General features: G+C 40.6%; 1 protein-coding gene across 2 annotated transcripts in view; it reads left to right on the top strand.

The window, feature by feature from the left end:
• The first annotated feature begins 489 nt into the window (after positions 1–489).
• ska2 (spindle and kinetochore associated complex subunit 2) overlaps positions 490–15235 on the top strand; it is a 40932-nt gene continuing 26186 nt past the window's right edge. The window contains exons 1-2 of one of the 2 annotated variants that reach the window (XM_068008472.1): positions 504–566; positions 2343–2478. Coding sequence is in view for 1 of the 2 variants with exons in the window: in XM_068008471.1 (XP_067864572.1) it covers positions 534–566 (33 nt within the window). In the remaining variant the exon portion in view is untranslated. Of the gene's footprint in view, positions 567–2342; positions 2479–15235 lie in introns of both variants that reach the window. The other variant, XM_068008471.1, reaches the window with a different exon arrangement.

Raw genomic sequence — 15235 nt, 5'->3', positions numbered from 1 at the left:
CCACACACAAAAAAAAGACAATCCAGAGTCTTCCACCAATACTCACCTCAACTGAACTAAATTCACCAACGTGACACAAGTAACGGCGGCGAAAATTTTAAATTAAAAAGCTCGCGCCAACTGCCCAATAGGAAAATGCCTTTCATGAGCCGCGTTTGGGCACAACTCTCGACCAACCGCGCTGGGTGTCTCAACCTTAAGTCGAGCTGACTCAACCAACAGCTCAGCAGTAAGCGTCGTGAGCCCGCTGCTCTTCCAGCCAATCCGTGCGGCCTCTCACCTCTTTCTTGCCTAATAGGACGTCGTGCGTACAACGATTGTCCAATCACAGGGCGTTATGCCTGTTGCTATCCTCCTATCGGAAGGTCTGTTTCACCCCACAGAAGAGGAACGGCAATCCAATCAGGAGGAGATCTTCCATCCTGTCCAATCGGAATACCGATCTCATGCAGCAACTGCCGAATCGGAAGCTCCGATCCATCTCACTTAAGGGGGCCTTTATCGGTTCGCCTTCGGAATGTAAACTATTCAATATGGAGACCGCGGTCAACAAGCTGGCAGCGATGGTAAGAGGGTTTTTTATATTGTAAAAAATTATTTAATGTTGGAAACCGGTTTCAATCAAAAGAAACCTATTGCATTAGGTAGAGTAAAACCTCGCGGTCGCGGAAAAAAAGTTTTAAAAATCTGCGCGCGCGCGATTGGTTTTTTTTCGGTTAAAACTTTAATTTGTTTGAAAGCCCCGTCCTGATTTGCATCCGGGTAATTGGGTGCGAAAATGGCGGGAGTCGGATTTTCTGCAGGGGATAACGGCAAATTTGACTCTTTTTCGAAACGGAATCGCCTCAGAATCTCAAATTTTAGGCTGGAATTGTAAAATAGTTGCGATTCTGTGATAAACGTGTGGAAGATCGAGGTGTCCCCGGTATTGTCGCGCCTATTTTCATTTGTCTTCTGCGCCCCCTCCCCCTTTTTTCTCTCTCTCTCCTCGCGCGTCCTGTAGTAAGAGTAACAGCAGCCGCTCGAGCGGGCCGATTGACAGAATAGGCTGCCGTGCGCGCTCACGGAGCCGCGAGTACGCGCGCGCATTTACCGCCAGTCCGCGGTTGACAGCCAGCTGCTGGTTGCGCGCGTAAAAACGATCCAGGGGTGTCCGCCCTGTTAAAATGAATATTTGGCGACATTTTATGTTTTTTGAAAACGCCAAGTTGATATGTTATGTACAAGAAACAAAACTTATTAAGAAGACAAATGAACTACTGTATATCTCATCAGATTGTTGTCGACGCCAATTTTCTTTACCCCTCCCAATAGGGGAATAGTAAAAGAAGCTTGTGTGCGCGCCCCCGATGGGATATTGTAGTGGTTGCATGTTTTAACCGCTTGTTTGCAGCTTAAGAAGCTCTTCTATTTAATTGCACCATTTCCTCCGAATTGCACCAATGCTTAAACACTTCATTTTTAAAATGCAATTTAGCACGGTTATTTTAGAAATGAAGCATTTGAGCTTCAGAATGGAGCCATCAGTTTTGGACAAATTAAATATCCTCTTGGCTTAATGCGCTCTTCAACTTAACAAAAGAAAATACCTTCAGCAAGAGTTTGGGGGGAGGGGATGTTCCTGCTATGCAAGGCAGACGCTCAAGCGTTCATAAACCATTTTAGACACTACTAACATTCGTTTTTCTTGCTTGAGCTACTCAAAATGTTCTATCCAGGCACACAGACAATGTATGATCATGATGCATGTCGAAAACATTTTCATTTGTGACCAAATTACTTCTGCATATGAGAGTGGTACATTTCATATACCCTGTTCAACAGCAGTCTAGGGTAGAGTTAAAACTGGGATTTTTGAGGCTTATTTGGCAATTGCGAATGAAGTTATGAGGTCTGTAGTTTTATTAGTACTCTTGAAACCAAAGTGTGAAAGTGAAAAAAGACTAGATTTAATACAAACACTACTTGAGAAACGGTGTTCGATAGTAAATAGCACTAGAATGCTGCTAGAAAAATGTTCTTAATTTAGGTATGTTTTCGGAGGTATTTTGCTACCCTTTGAAGTTCTTGCATGGTGGTGGTTCTTAATGAAGTGTTCCAAAAATGAATGTAACTTACTACAGTACTCTAATTTCTAGGTTGAAAATGGCTGTAAATAAGTGCATGGTGCATTTTGGGTTAACAATGTCCAGCTGGGGTTATATGCTTGGGGTGTGGAAGGAATGCTGCATGTATGTGTAAGGATGTGTGTGTTTGTTTTTGAATTCTCCTCCCTTTCTGGATGACTGGGAAGTGTTTTTTTTTAACCTCCTGATCTCCACCTCTTGCCTTATTTTTGTTAGATGGTGAATTTATCTACAAACTCTTGTGTATCGCTTGAAGTAACACCAACACAAACCTAAATCACCTGCTGTCAGCAGAACGGTACCCTTTTGAAAATGCATTTGTAAAAGACTGAAATGCCGCCTCAGAAACGCTGTAAGTGGCTTTCATCAAACTTTGCTGGAAATTGGGATTTTCAGTATTCAAATGTCGCATTTTTGAAGGTTTCTTTCTCTTTTGAGCATGAGTTTCAGTGGGGGAAAAAGTATTGGATGAAGAGCAAAGTTCAAATTTAATTTGTCTGCCTGTGACTGAATTACACTTTTTTTATTTTAACCATTCAGTGACAAAATGTTACAAGTAATCTCTGGCTATTATGACATTACATTGTAAAAATCTGCCTTCTTTTCTTAGTATTTTAATGAATTAAATAAATGGAAACTGCAGTGAGAAATGGCTGTAAAAATAGTTCATTGTTGTTACAGTGACAGTCCTGATTTATATTTGAGAAAATCTTGTTTGAAAATGCACACCCATTACTACAGTTTATAGATGTTGGGACCCAAGAGAAGATCCAGTGTTTTTAAAATGCCCTCTAACACTCCAGTTTCAAATGGGAATGCTCAGTGGTATTCATTGTCTAAATAGGTAAAGCCCACTGCTTGATTTATGTGTGGGGAGAGCCCTAGGTGTTGGTGCACAGCATGAATGAGTAGTTGATGATTCATAATTCAACTGTAGTTACTTGAGGTGAGATTACTGTTTGTTTGAAAGAAAAAAAAAAGAAACCATGCAGATCAGGGTGGGAAACTAATACTCTTAATTCTTGTTGCAGCAGCTCAAGACTCTGGTCTCCATATTATAAAAAGGATATAGCGGCACTGGAGAAGCTGCAAAAAAGATTTACTAGGATGATGCCAGAACTGAGAGGTTATACCTATCAGGAAAGACTGAGCAGGCACTTTTCTCTAGAAAAGAGAAGACTGAGGGGTGACCTGATAGAGGCCTTTAAGGTTATGAAAGGGTTTGATAGGGTAGACGTAGAGAAGATGTTTCCACTTGTGGAGGCGAACTAGGAGCCATAAATATAAGCTAGTCACTAATAAATCCAATAGGGAATTCAGGAGAAACTCCTTTACCCAGCGTGGTTAGAATGTGGAACTTGCTATCATAAGGGTTGTTGAGGCGACTAGCATAGATGCATTTAAAGGGAAGCTAGATAAACATGAGGGAGAAAGGACTAGAAGGATATGCTGATAGGGTTAGATGAAGTAGGGAGGGAGGAGGCACATTTAGAGCATAGACCTGTTGGGCCGAATAGCTTGTTTCTGTGCTGTACATTGTGTCATTCATTTCAAAGCGGGGCAACCTTTTCCTGTTTATCTTGTTAAATCTGTTTTGAGTTCACACAACTGTTTTTTTCCTTGGGTTTTTGATTGCTTTTGCCAGTTTATGTGGTACTGAAAAGCCAACAATAAATTGGTACTGTTCTGGGAGAAAATTGTACACTGGACCTAATGTTGGGAATTTTGTTCTTTTCATAGCATTGACTTTTGGGTTGATGTGTGGAGGTGAAAGATGTGGGTATGGTTCTTAATGAATACTTTGCATGTGTCTTCACAAAAGAGGGGGGTTGATGCGGAGGTTATAGTTGAGGAGGAGGAGGAGTGTGAAATATTGGATGGGATAAACCTAGTGAGAGGGGAAATATTAAGGGGTTTAGCATCTTTGAAAGTAGATAAATCGTCAGGCCCAGATGAAATGTATTCCAGGCTGTTAAGAGAAGCAAGGGAGGAAATAACGGAGGCTCTGACCATCATTTTCCAATCCTCCCTGGATACAGGCATGGTGCCGGAAGATTGGAGGACTGCTAACGTTGAACCATTGTTTAAAAAGGGAGAAAGAGATAGACCAAGTAATTATAGGCCAGTCAGTCCAACTTTGGTGGTGGGCAAATTATTGGAATTGATTTCTGAGGGACAGCATAAAGTTCCATTTTAGAAAGGAGGGTCGATGAGAGTAACGCGTTTGATGTAGTGTATGTGGATTTTAGTAAGGCTTTTGACAAGGTCCCACATGGCAGACTAGTCAAAAAAGTAAAAGCCCATGGGATCCAAGGGAAAGTGGCTAGTTGGATCCAAAACTGGCTCAGCGGTAGGAAGCAAAGGGTAATGGTTGACAGGTGTATTTGTGATTTGCAGCCTATTTCCAGTGGGGTCCCGCAAGACTCAGTACTAGATCCCTTGCTTTTTGTGATTATATATTAATGATTTGGGCTTGATCAAGAAGTTTGCAGATGATACAAAAATTGACTGTGTCGTTAGTTACCGAGGAGGAAAGTTGTAGACTGCAGGAAGATATCAATGGACTGGTCAGATGGGCAGAAAAGTGGTAAATGGAATTCAGTCCAGAGTAATGTGAGGTAATGTGTTTGGGGAGGGAAAACAAGACAAGGGAATGCACAATAAATGGGAGGATACTGAGGTGTAGAGGAATAAAGAGACCTTGGAGTGCATGTCCACAGATCCCTGAAGGTAGCAGGACAGGTAGATAAGATGGTTAAGAAGGCATATGGGATACTTTCCTTTATTAGCCGAGGCATAGAATATAAGAGCAGGGAGGTTATGCTAGAACTGTATAAAACATTGGTTCGGCCACAGCTTCAGTACTGCATACAGTTCTGGTCACCACATTACAGGAAAGATGTGATTGCACTAGAGAGGGTACAGAGAAGATTTACAAGGATGTTGTCAGGGCTGGAGAATTTTAGCTATGAGAAAAGATTGGGTTGTTTTCTTTGGAACAGAGGAGGCTGAGGGGAGATTTAATTGAGGTATATAAAATTATGACAGGACCTATTTCCCTTAGCAGATGGGGCATAGTAATTGGTAGAAGGATTAGACAGGAGCTGAGGAAAAATTTTTTCACCCAGAGGGTGAACTCCCTGCCTGAAAGGGTGGTTGAGGCAGAAACCCTAAGCTTATTTTAAAAAGTACTTGGATGTGCACGTGAAGTGCTGTAACTTACAGGGCTACGGACCAAGTGCTGGAAAGTGGGATTAAGCTGGCTAGCACTTTCTCGGCAGGCACGGACATGATGGGCCGAATGGCCTCCTGTGCCGTAACTTTCTATGATTCTATGAAAGGCTGAGAAATTTCATGTCTGATTGAAAATTAAAGCTTTGCGATATACTTCAGTAACCTTTAGCTGTTCTTCAGAATTCTGAAGACAGTAAATAGACAGTGCTGCAATTTAACAAGTTATTGATATTTCTTTCATTAGGAATTGTGACGTGAGCATATGATAGATCATCAGTGTCCGATCACTGGGTTATGTCACTGATTAAACCTTGCTGCCAATGTTGAAACATATGCCATCACATGCTCCATGCATAAAGGATGTTTGTTTAAACTTCCTTAACTGGTACTCAAGAACACACCTGACTTTCAGAGGCAATGTTCTGAGTGGAACACTTATCAATAAACAGATTAAAAGTATGAATCTACAGAACACCTTTCTGGAGTAAAGAGGCCCCACTATCCATCTATATACGGGTGTGCCGTACTCACTTTGTTTTTCCCTCCTTCCTCCCAGATGTTGTAGTTTACATAAGAGAGGGTTGAACATATGTTTCCTTCAAAAATGCATTAATTGATTGCAAATGTATGATCTCCAAAAATTCTTAATGTACAAATGCTTGTGTCCCTCTTGTTTATAACTAAATCACAGTCGTATATCTCTATTTGTCCAGGTGTCCAAATGTTTGTCTTTATTTAATCGTAGGCTCCACTGATGACTCAGCAAGTCTATCGAGTGAACAGCTGAGACATACATGGGATTTTCCTGGTCTGTTCGATCCCTGGTCTGTGCTTAGTTAGCTGATTTCAGCTGGGGCAGCAGTAGAGGGTGCTGCAGTTAGGTTCAGGAACTCTAGGCCAGGGAGGGGAAGAGCAGCCAGTGTTCCTTCTCCGGTGACCCCTGCTGGGAATGTGGGTGTCGGATGAGGGTGGGATTGGCCTCCTTATGGTCATGTAACCTGCTGACACTTGCCGCTGAGGCTCACGTGAATATTAGGCAGCTTGGGTCAGACACCCGAGGTGCCCATTGTCTATGAAACCATAAACCTGTACGACGTTGATGCCTTGAGAAGGGAAGAAAAAATGTTTTTAAAACTGTGTATTAAAGTTACTAAACATATTTAGTCTATAACAGTATTTTTGGTGTGTAGTGATCTTAATGTGTCTCTAGTTTCTCTTCTGGTATTCCTAGGTTAGGCTCTAGTCAGTTTTTTGATTCACTGTTTTCTAAAATCTTATTGACCAAGTGTGTGTGTTTTTAAAAAAACACAAATTGCCTCCTATGCTGTATCGTTCTATTGTGTTCTGCAGTGGCTGACGGACACAGGAATATAGCATTAAGGTTTTGCCTTATTTTTTCCACTCCTGGATAATTGAAGGTTGTACCAAATTAAACTTCATTGATTTTCCAGCTTTGATGTTTGTGATGACTGAGAGAATTTCCATCATCGAACTCTATGCCCTTTGTCCGATCGTCCAGTGCCCCTTTTATGTTGTACTACTAGTGATAACAGAAAAAAAGCAGTGCAATATTAAAAGGGCATTGGCCGGCGACCAGATCAATGTTGCAGGTAGGGTCTGCAGTTCTTTTGGTTTTTTTCCCTCCAAAAAGGACTAAGTGGGTAAGTTGGGGCTGATGAATATTGGCAACTGGCTCTTTGTGAGGCGGTTTGGGGAAAGATATAGAAAATCTGGTGCTGTAAATTCAAAATCATGAATCTACATTTACGAAATTTCAATATCAGAATTAATTTCTTTGGAATCATCCATTAGAACAAATATTTAAATCAGTCAGAAAATCAATCCATTGCTCCATCAGGAAAATTAATAGAAATTTGACATGATTTGAAAGTATGCATTTTGGAACATAACAGTTTTAATAAGGAATCTAAACGGAGCCTTTACACTACAATAGCAGCATTTGTGCAAAGTGATTTCACAACCATGCTGAAGTTTTGTGCTATAAATCCAGAGTTTGGGCCTGACCAGACCAGAGTGAGACACCCTGGGTTTACATTACAAACTTTAGCAGTGGTGCAAAGTGATTCTACAGATATTAAGCAAGTTTACCCCAAAGGTTTTCTTTAGTAACTTTTTTTAGTCTGCACTTACAGTACTGATATAGTCTTGACTGGTATCTGTCAAATGCAACCTTCAGTGAGGCAGACCTGAGTTATACTGCTGGGCCTTACAGTGGGTTGCATTGAGATTGGCACTAAAGAAGTGAGGGTGCTTTGCTTCCCTGGCAAATAATTTTAATGTTGGGTAGTGGGCAGCTTTTTTTCTACCAATATGAGGTTCCCAAGGGGGCAGTCTTAAAATATAACTTCACACTGGACTGGCGCTATACTGCATCCGTTGGAAAGGGAAATCAAAACTGAGCTAACTTCCGAGTTGTGCTGTCACTTCGCATCCACGTGAATGACAGTACTACACTCTTGTATCTGTATCTCTCCGCCCCAACCCCCATTTTATTTTCTACTGTTGTGTCTTGCTGAGGTACGGTATGCTTGTATAGGTGCTCTCTGGTTCCGCACCCAAGTAGCCATTGTTAGTGCGTACACCTTGACCGTCTGTGATGGTAAGCTATTCACCTCAGGGAGGCAAGATAATGAAGCCTGATCTTTCCTCCCCCAATGTCCTTACATGCTGGGTCGCAGAATAGTGGCCAGGAATTGAAATTCTGGCTGATTTTCCCCATTCCTAGCTTGGGGATGCTGGGACCATCCATAGCTTCTCGCTGTGGCCGCAGCTGAGATCAGCTATCTCCACACAGACTAGATATCAAACCTGGAAACGTTCCTATGCACTGCATAAACTCACTAAGCCATTTGGGGGAAGCGGCTTTGTGCGTTTTAAAGGAACCTAGCGGTTGATTCAAAGATTATCCAATAATTATCATGCTTTGTAACGATATAATTTTACAAAATGTATGAAAGCATAAGTGCTGCCCCTGACCATATTCTGTTGACAGGTTGTCTAATTTGAATAGTGTGAGTCCCTTCTTTGGCTGATGTTTCAACAAGTGCACCATTCATTGGTGGGTTGGATATGTGTGTAACATTGTCCAGCTGGTTTCTGGATGTGGGATTGCCTGCCAGGAGCAGGATGTTCTCTATCACATCGTCACTAAAGGAGGAAAGCTTGCAGTTTTGCTTTACTTGTAGCATATGTAAAGGAGTAATTATATAATGCTGCAAAATTTAGTACATATAAATACAGTTTAATAGAACAAAACTAAGTAAGCAGGCAGTAAGGGCAGGCCCAACTTTTTTTATTACTTTGAGGAAGTAGAACTCAACTGTTATAGCATATAAAAGGAATTACGTTTGGGTGAACCCATATTGGAACACCAGTGGAAGCTGCCATGGAGTAAAGATGGTGTTCGGGCATACATTTTGCTTCTGCAATAACATGCCAAGTAGATGTGAGGTGGGGAAATCTCCACCAGGCCTCTTGTGCATTTAGCTGCCAGCTGAGATTGCCATTGGCAGAGGCCTGGAAGTATGTTGCCAGTCTTTATCTCTCGTTTGTTGTCCCTTCTGGACGCAGGCGGGAGGAAGAGAAGCCAAGGATAGAAATTTGTTACGTGGGAGGAGGTGACAGAAGGTAACATGCCCTCAATTACTTGATGGATAATCTAATTCATAAATTTAAATTTCTGTTTTAGCCATGTGGTACATAATTTAAGACTAGTCATATGATGTAGCATCTTAACTTGACAGCAGAAACCTCCCTTTTTAGACTAGAGTGTTTAATTAGATTCTTTATAGAAGTCTTAACTATCAGATAACCAGCTATTTTCAAACCTCTCAACAAGTTAAGCTGTTAGTGATAACCTGGTTGAGTGAGATTCTAATTCTCTGTTTTGCACCCCCCAATCACATTTTTTTAATAAACTAAATACAAACTTATCATAACTTTAGAAAGAATGTTCAGATCTGAATGAATTTGATTGTGTTTCAAACACCAAAGAAATCACTCCTGAATGTGATTTCTATTTTAGAAATTGTTTGAACAAAGTTTTTGAGGATGCTAATATACATAGGAAATGGCTGGTATTTTAAGATTATGGTTGCTTTGTTGCAGGTTAATTCCATTGGACTTATTGGAACATGTGGATTTTATTCTTGGGAATTGAGTACACACAACTCATTTCGGGGGGGAGGGGAGAGAGATTTGAAAAGTTCTACAAAGTTTTTCCGGACTTGCTGCTGACAGACGCTCTGACTTTATTGCACTACTGTGTTTCACAGCTAGCAGTGCAATAGTATTGTCAAAGCATCTGAACGTAGCTCAGATCACCATTGGCAGAGGATGTGAAATTCCATCTTTAAGAACTGATGTATGAGGATATGGGGAGGTATGAATAAAACTAAGGGTCGAAAGTAATTACTTTCCAAAAGCAAGAATAGTCTGAATAACAGACTGAAGACTGTACTTGGTCCAATATCTATTGGTAAGATCTTGCACACTAGGTTGGCCTGGAAGAATGTCATCGAAAGTGAGCTGATTGTCGTGGTGATCCAACTCTTGCCTTTTTTCAAAACAAAGAGCACCAGTATCTTCTGTATGTTAAAAATCTGGTGTACATGTGCACTTCCTGTTGCCATGATTTTTGGTCTCAGTTTTATGTCCACATTTAAAATTGAAATTCCCTATGTAAATGTTTAGAATGTACGTAAGCGGTTGTCTGTAATGATGAGGTTGCAGTTGTCGGGTGGGACTGTGGAGTGTTTTTGAAGTCTCCCAACTCTGTGTGCGTGTGTAGAAAACCTGAATTAGTCAATGGTCACTAGCAACACCATGGGCAATGTACTAATAGAAGTTCTGTGTATTTATGTAAATCAACTTTATAATGTTAAAACACCCATTCAACATTAACTGTGGTAGTTTAGCACCAAGTGCTGTCGCTAGTATTTTGCTAAAATGTAATAGTAGGCATGTGAAAAGCACCAGCAGTACTATTTTAGATATTGTCTTGCAAAATCTGGGCCGAGTACTTGGAATAGTTAAGTGAAAAACTGGTTGTGGAAATGGTTATAGCAGTATGATGTGATGCATTAAGAATATTATGCAAGAAGCAGGTTAAAGCCTATTGGCTTTTGAGTGCATTTTTCCTGTAGCACATTGGTATGAATACTATAAGGAAAAATGCACGAGACAAGTATGCTAAATAAATCATTGACAACATTACAGTATGTTGCACTGTGTTGAATAGTGATAGGATAGTCATCTTTACTGTGCATTCAAGGTTTTTCCTATGATTTTCTAAGCTTAACATGACCATGGAGGCAGAGGTTCTTTGTTAATTTGTACATCTATTAAAGTAGAATATGTGTGTGACATGTTTGCTTTGACTGGAATTGAAAGGTCACTATCTGTATTCGTTGAGAGGTGGTATAGGACAGTTCTGGGTGTACTTCCAACTCTAATTGTTGGAACGCCACAACTTTGAGTAATAACAGGTTCTTTTGCTTTAATAAAATCTGTTGTTGTCAAGGTCCACATGGCACTTGCAGTCCTGGGGGGAAAAAAAGGGTTCAGTAGCTTTCTGCAATATAATTGTGGGATTTTTTTTACACTGGTCAGTTTTTTTTAAAAAATTGATGAGTATTATTTAGTTTGCAGATGACACCAAGATTGGTGGCATTGTGGACAGTGAAGAAGGTTACCTAGGATTGCAACGGGATCTCGATAAATTGGGCCAGTGGGCCGATGAATGGCAGATGGAGTTTAATTTAGATAAATGTGAGGTGATGCATTTTGGTAGATCGAATCGGGCCAGGACCTACTCCGTTAATGGTAGGGCGTTGGGGAGAGTTATAGAACAACGAGATCTAGGAGTACAGGTACATAGCTCCTTGAAAGTGGAGTCACAGGTGGATAGGGTGGTGAAGAAGACATCAGGCATGCTTGGTTTCATTGGTCAGAACATTGAATACAGGAGTTGGGATGTCTTGTTGAAGTTGTACAAGACATTAGTTAGGCCACACTTGGAATACTGTGTACAGTTCTGGTCACCCTATTATAGAAAGGATATTATTAAACTAGAAAGAGTGCAGAAAAGATTTACTAGGATGGTACCGGGACTTGATGGTTTGACTTATAGGGAGAGGTTGGATAGACTGAGACTTTTTTCCCTGGAGAGTAGGAGGTTATGGGGTGATCTTATAGAAGTCTATAAAATAATGAGGGGCATAGATGAGGTAGATAGTCAAAATCTTTTCCCAAAGGTAGGGGAGTCTATAACGAGGGGGCATAGATTTAAGGTGAGAGGGGAGAGATACAAAAGGGTCCAGAGGGGCAATTTTTTCACTCAAAGGGTGGTGAGTGTCTGGAACGAGCTGCCAGAGGCAGTAGTAGAGGCGGATACAATTTTGTCTTTTAAAAAGCATTTGGACAGTTACATGGGTAAGATGGGTATAGAGGGATATGGGCAAAGTGCAGGCAATTGGGACTAGCTTAGTGGTATAAACTGGGCGACGTGGTCATGTTGGGCCGAAGGGCCTGTTTCCATGTTAAAAAAAAAGGATAGTGTGATTTCTAGCGGAAAGTTGAGCTGTTGTGCTTGCAAAATTGTTTCCACTGATTACATCCTTAAAATCTGGAAATCCATCCATTGCATTTCTTTGATCGCCAAAGAATGCTGTTTGGGGTAAAAGTCTTAAAGTCAACCGGATGTATGTTCCTCGGTAATGACAGTGCTTGAAATCATAGTTAAAATTAGCTTCAGTAATCACATTGGCACTTTTCATATTGGGGTATTGCAAGTATATGAAGTCCATTATTGCTATTCAGTCGTAACTTGACAGGATCCAGCAGCTAATGAGAATCCAGTGGCTAGTCTTACAGAGGGTCAAACAGAGGGTCTGGGAAAGAAACAAGATGAAATGGGGAAACCAGTGGTGCAGGGAAAAAAAGCCTGGAAGAAAGAAAAAATTGGTAGGCAAAGGGAGAAGGAGCGAGATGCCAGAGAGAAGGGGCGGGAATACACAAACTACAAAGGACAGATAAAGCTTGCAACAAATCCGATGAAAAGTAGAAATCTATGTTCCGAGAAATGCCATCTCAAATGTAGTTAGCTAGTTTCCCATGAGGAGAGGGAACGGGTATTTTTGCAGTTTTACTTGATGGACACCAATCCAAAGAATATGCTACTCTTTACCTAAAAGTAGCTGTTTCCAGTCCACTTTTGCTAAATCACATCTCAACTTAGTAAAATTGGCCTTTCCCCAATTGAGAACATTTACTCCTGTTCTATCTTTATCCTTTTCCGTAACTACACTAAATTTAATTGAATTATGATCACTAGGAATATAGGAACAGGAGTAGGCCATTCAGCCCCTCGTGCCTGCTCCGCCATTTGATAAGATCATGGCTGATCTGTGATCTAACTCCATATACCTGCCTTTGGCCCATATCCCTTAATACCTTTGGTTGCCAAAAAGCTATCTATCTCAGATTTAAATTTAGCAATTGAGCTAGTATCAATTGCCGTTTGTGGAAGAGAGTTCCAAACTTCTACAACCCTTTGTGTGTAGAAATGTTTTCTAATCTCACTCCTGAAAGGTCTGGCTCTAATTTTTAGACTGTGCCCCCTACTCCTAAAATCCCCAACCAGCGGAAATAGTTTCTCTCTCTCCACCCTATCTGTTCCCCTTAATATCTTATAAACTTCGATCAGATCACCCCATAACCTTTGAAACTCTAGAGAATACAACCCCAATTTGTGTAATTACCACCAAAATGCTCTCCCACTGATACCCCTTCCACTTGCCCAGCTTCATTCCCTAAAACTAAGTTCAGGACTGCTCCCTCTATTATTGGGCTTGCTATGTACTGGCTTAAAAAAGTTCTCCTGAATGCATTTTAAGAATTCTGCACCCTCTATACCTTTTACACTGATTCTATCCCTGTTAATATTAGGGTAGTTGGAATCCCCTACTTTTACTGCATTTCTCAGAAATTTGCCTACATATTTGCTCTTGTATCTCTCTCTGACTGCTGGGAGTGTACTATAGACCCCCATTGTGATTGCCCCTTTTTTGATCTTCAGTTCAACCCATATGACCTCATTCGATGATCCTTCTAACATATTATCCCTCCTCACAGCTGTAATTGTTTCTTAAACCAATATTGCGATCCTCCCCCTTTTTTTATCCCCCTCTCTATCTCATCTGAAAACCCAGTAAACAGGAATGTTGAGCTGCCATTCCTGCCTTTTTAAGCCATGTTTCAGTAATATGGAACCTTTCATCCCAAAACAACCATCGCATAGTTGGGTGCTGAAACATCGAAAGCTTTCGTTTCATTACTTTGTAACTTTGTAGGTTGTGGGAAGCGTCAGGTTTGCAGGTCTGCCGTGGCAAAAGTGTTCCATATTGGAAGAGGGAAGCTGGATTATATCCAAAAACAGATAACAGAAGGAGCAAGCCGTCCACATACTGATCTAAGAGGGCATCACGGGAACAGACCAAACCGCACGTTAGAAGAGAAAGTTGTATGTGTGGAAAAAATACATTGGACTTTCTTTAACTGGCAGGCTCACTGCTGTGAAAAGACAAAGAAAATTGTGCAAGTTATATAAGCAGTATTGTAGAGAGCAAGGAGTCAGGCCAGTCTCTCAACGAAGCTACTGTGATGTTTACGTAAATCGTTTCCATTTTAAGCTTGAACAATCTAAAAGTAACTTGTATCCTGCTGCTGGGGCTCAATAATCTTCTGATGGTTATGTTACTAGGTAATGATAAACAAGACCAGACTACTGCTGCTACTCTAAATGAGTAAAATTCTTCATAACCTTTCTGACCTTGTCCTGCACCAGTTATCTAGATATGTATCATATTAAATGCTGTGCACTAATGGCTGTTCTAATATCCTCAGTTTATGTTCCCTTGTTACTGATTCACTGTCCAGTGTCAATAATCTTTCACTGTTTACTGTGTCAAACCCTTTCATAATTTGACCACTTCTATTCAATTTCCCCTCTTAACCTTGTCTATTCCAGTGGATAAAATTATGGGAGAGGAGCTTTTAAGTCATGTATCCGTTACACCTAATATCACTGCATTATTCTTGGAGGTAAAATTTTATCTCAATTTCCATGGAAGCTGGTTCTGTTAAATGTATGCGGAGTCATTTTAATAGATACAATGTTAATGTACATATTGTGGCATTTTGCACTCTGTATACACAGTATACTGTTCGGCCCTGTACTCTTGTGCATATATTAGTTGACGTAAATGTTGCACTCTGCACCTTTTCTCCCTGAGATTATTTAGGCTTATTTTCAGTCGTCCTATTTTTGTTCAAATTCTTTTTGGGTCAAAAAAATTCTCTGCCTGCATCTACCGACTGGCATTCTCTCGATGTCCCTTTATTTGCGTTTTTGAAAAATAATTCTGTTGTTTTCTCTGTACCTCACTGCGTAGCTGTGGTTAATATTGGAAGCTTGAAGATGTGTGATTGTATTATCCAAAAACTAAAATGTAACATTTCAAGGTGTGGCACATCAGCAGCAGTCTGCTATTGCAGTTAGATATCCTGTAACACACGGACTTCATAAGGCAGTTTGAGCTAAAATACTAAATGTCATGCATGTTTCCTGTACACTCGTTCACTGCACCATCATGTTGGTGTCTGTTGCTGCAACCTAGATTCACTGGGTATAGCTGCAATAAAAATACAATCTGATGGCTTTGTTGTACAGAGACATTCTAGTAGTGAATCTTTGGTAGTCAATTAGTTCACTGTTTTCCTTTTTAAGAGGTATAGATTTTTAAAAAAAATCATGGCAATGTACACTTCAGAGAAAATCATTGCAATTATACACT

This window comes from Heptranchias perlo, chromosome 28, assembly GCF_035084215.1.
Source record: "Heptranchias perlo isolate sHepPer1 chromosome 28, sHepPer1.hap1, whole genome shotgun sequence".
NCBI classification, from domain to species: Eukaryota; Metazoa; Chordata; class Chondrichthyes; order Hexanchiformes; family Hexanchidae; genus Heptranchias; species Heptranchias perlo.
Note: the sequence above shows the minus strand (reverse complement) of the source record. Positions and strands in the feature narration are given on the sequence as shown.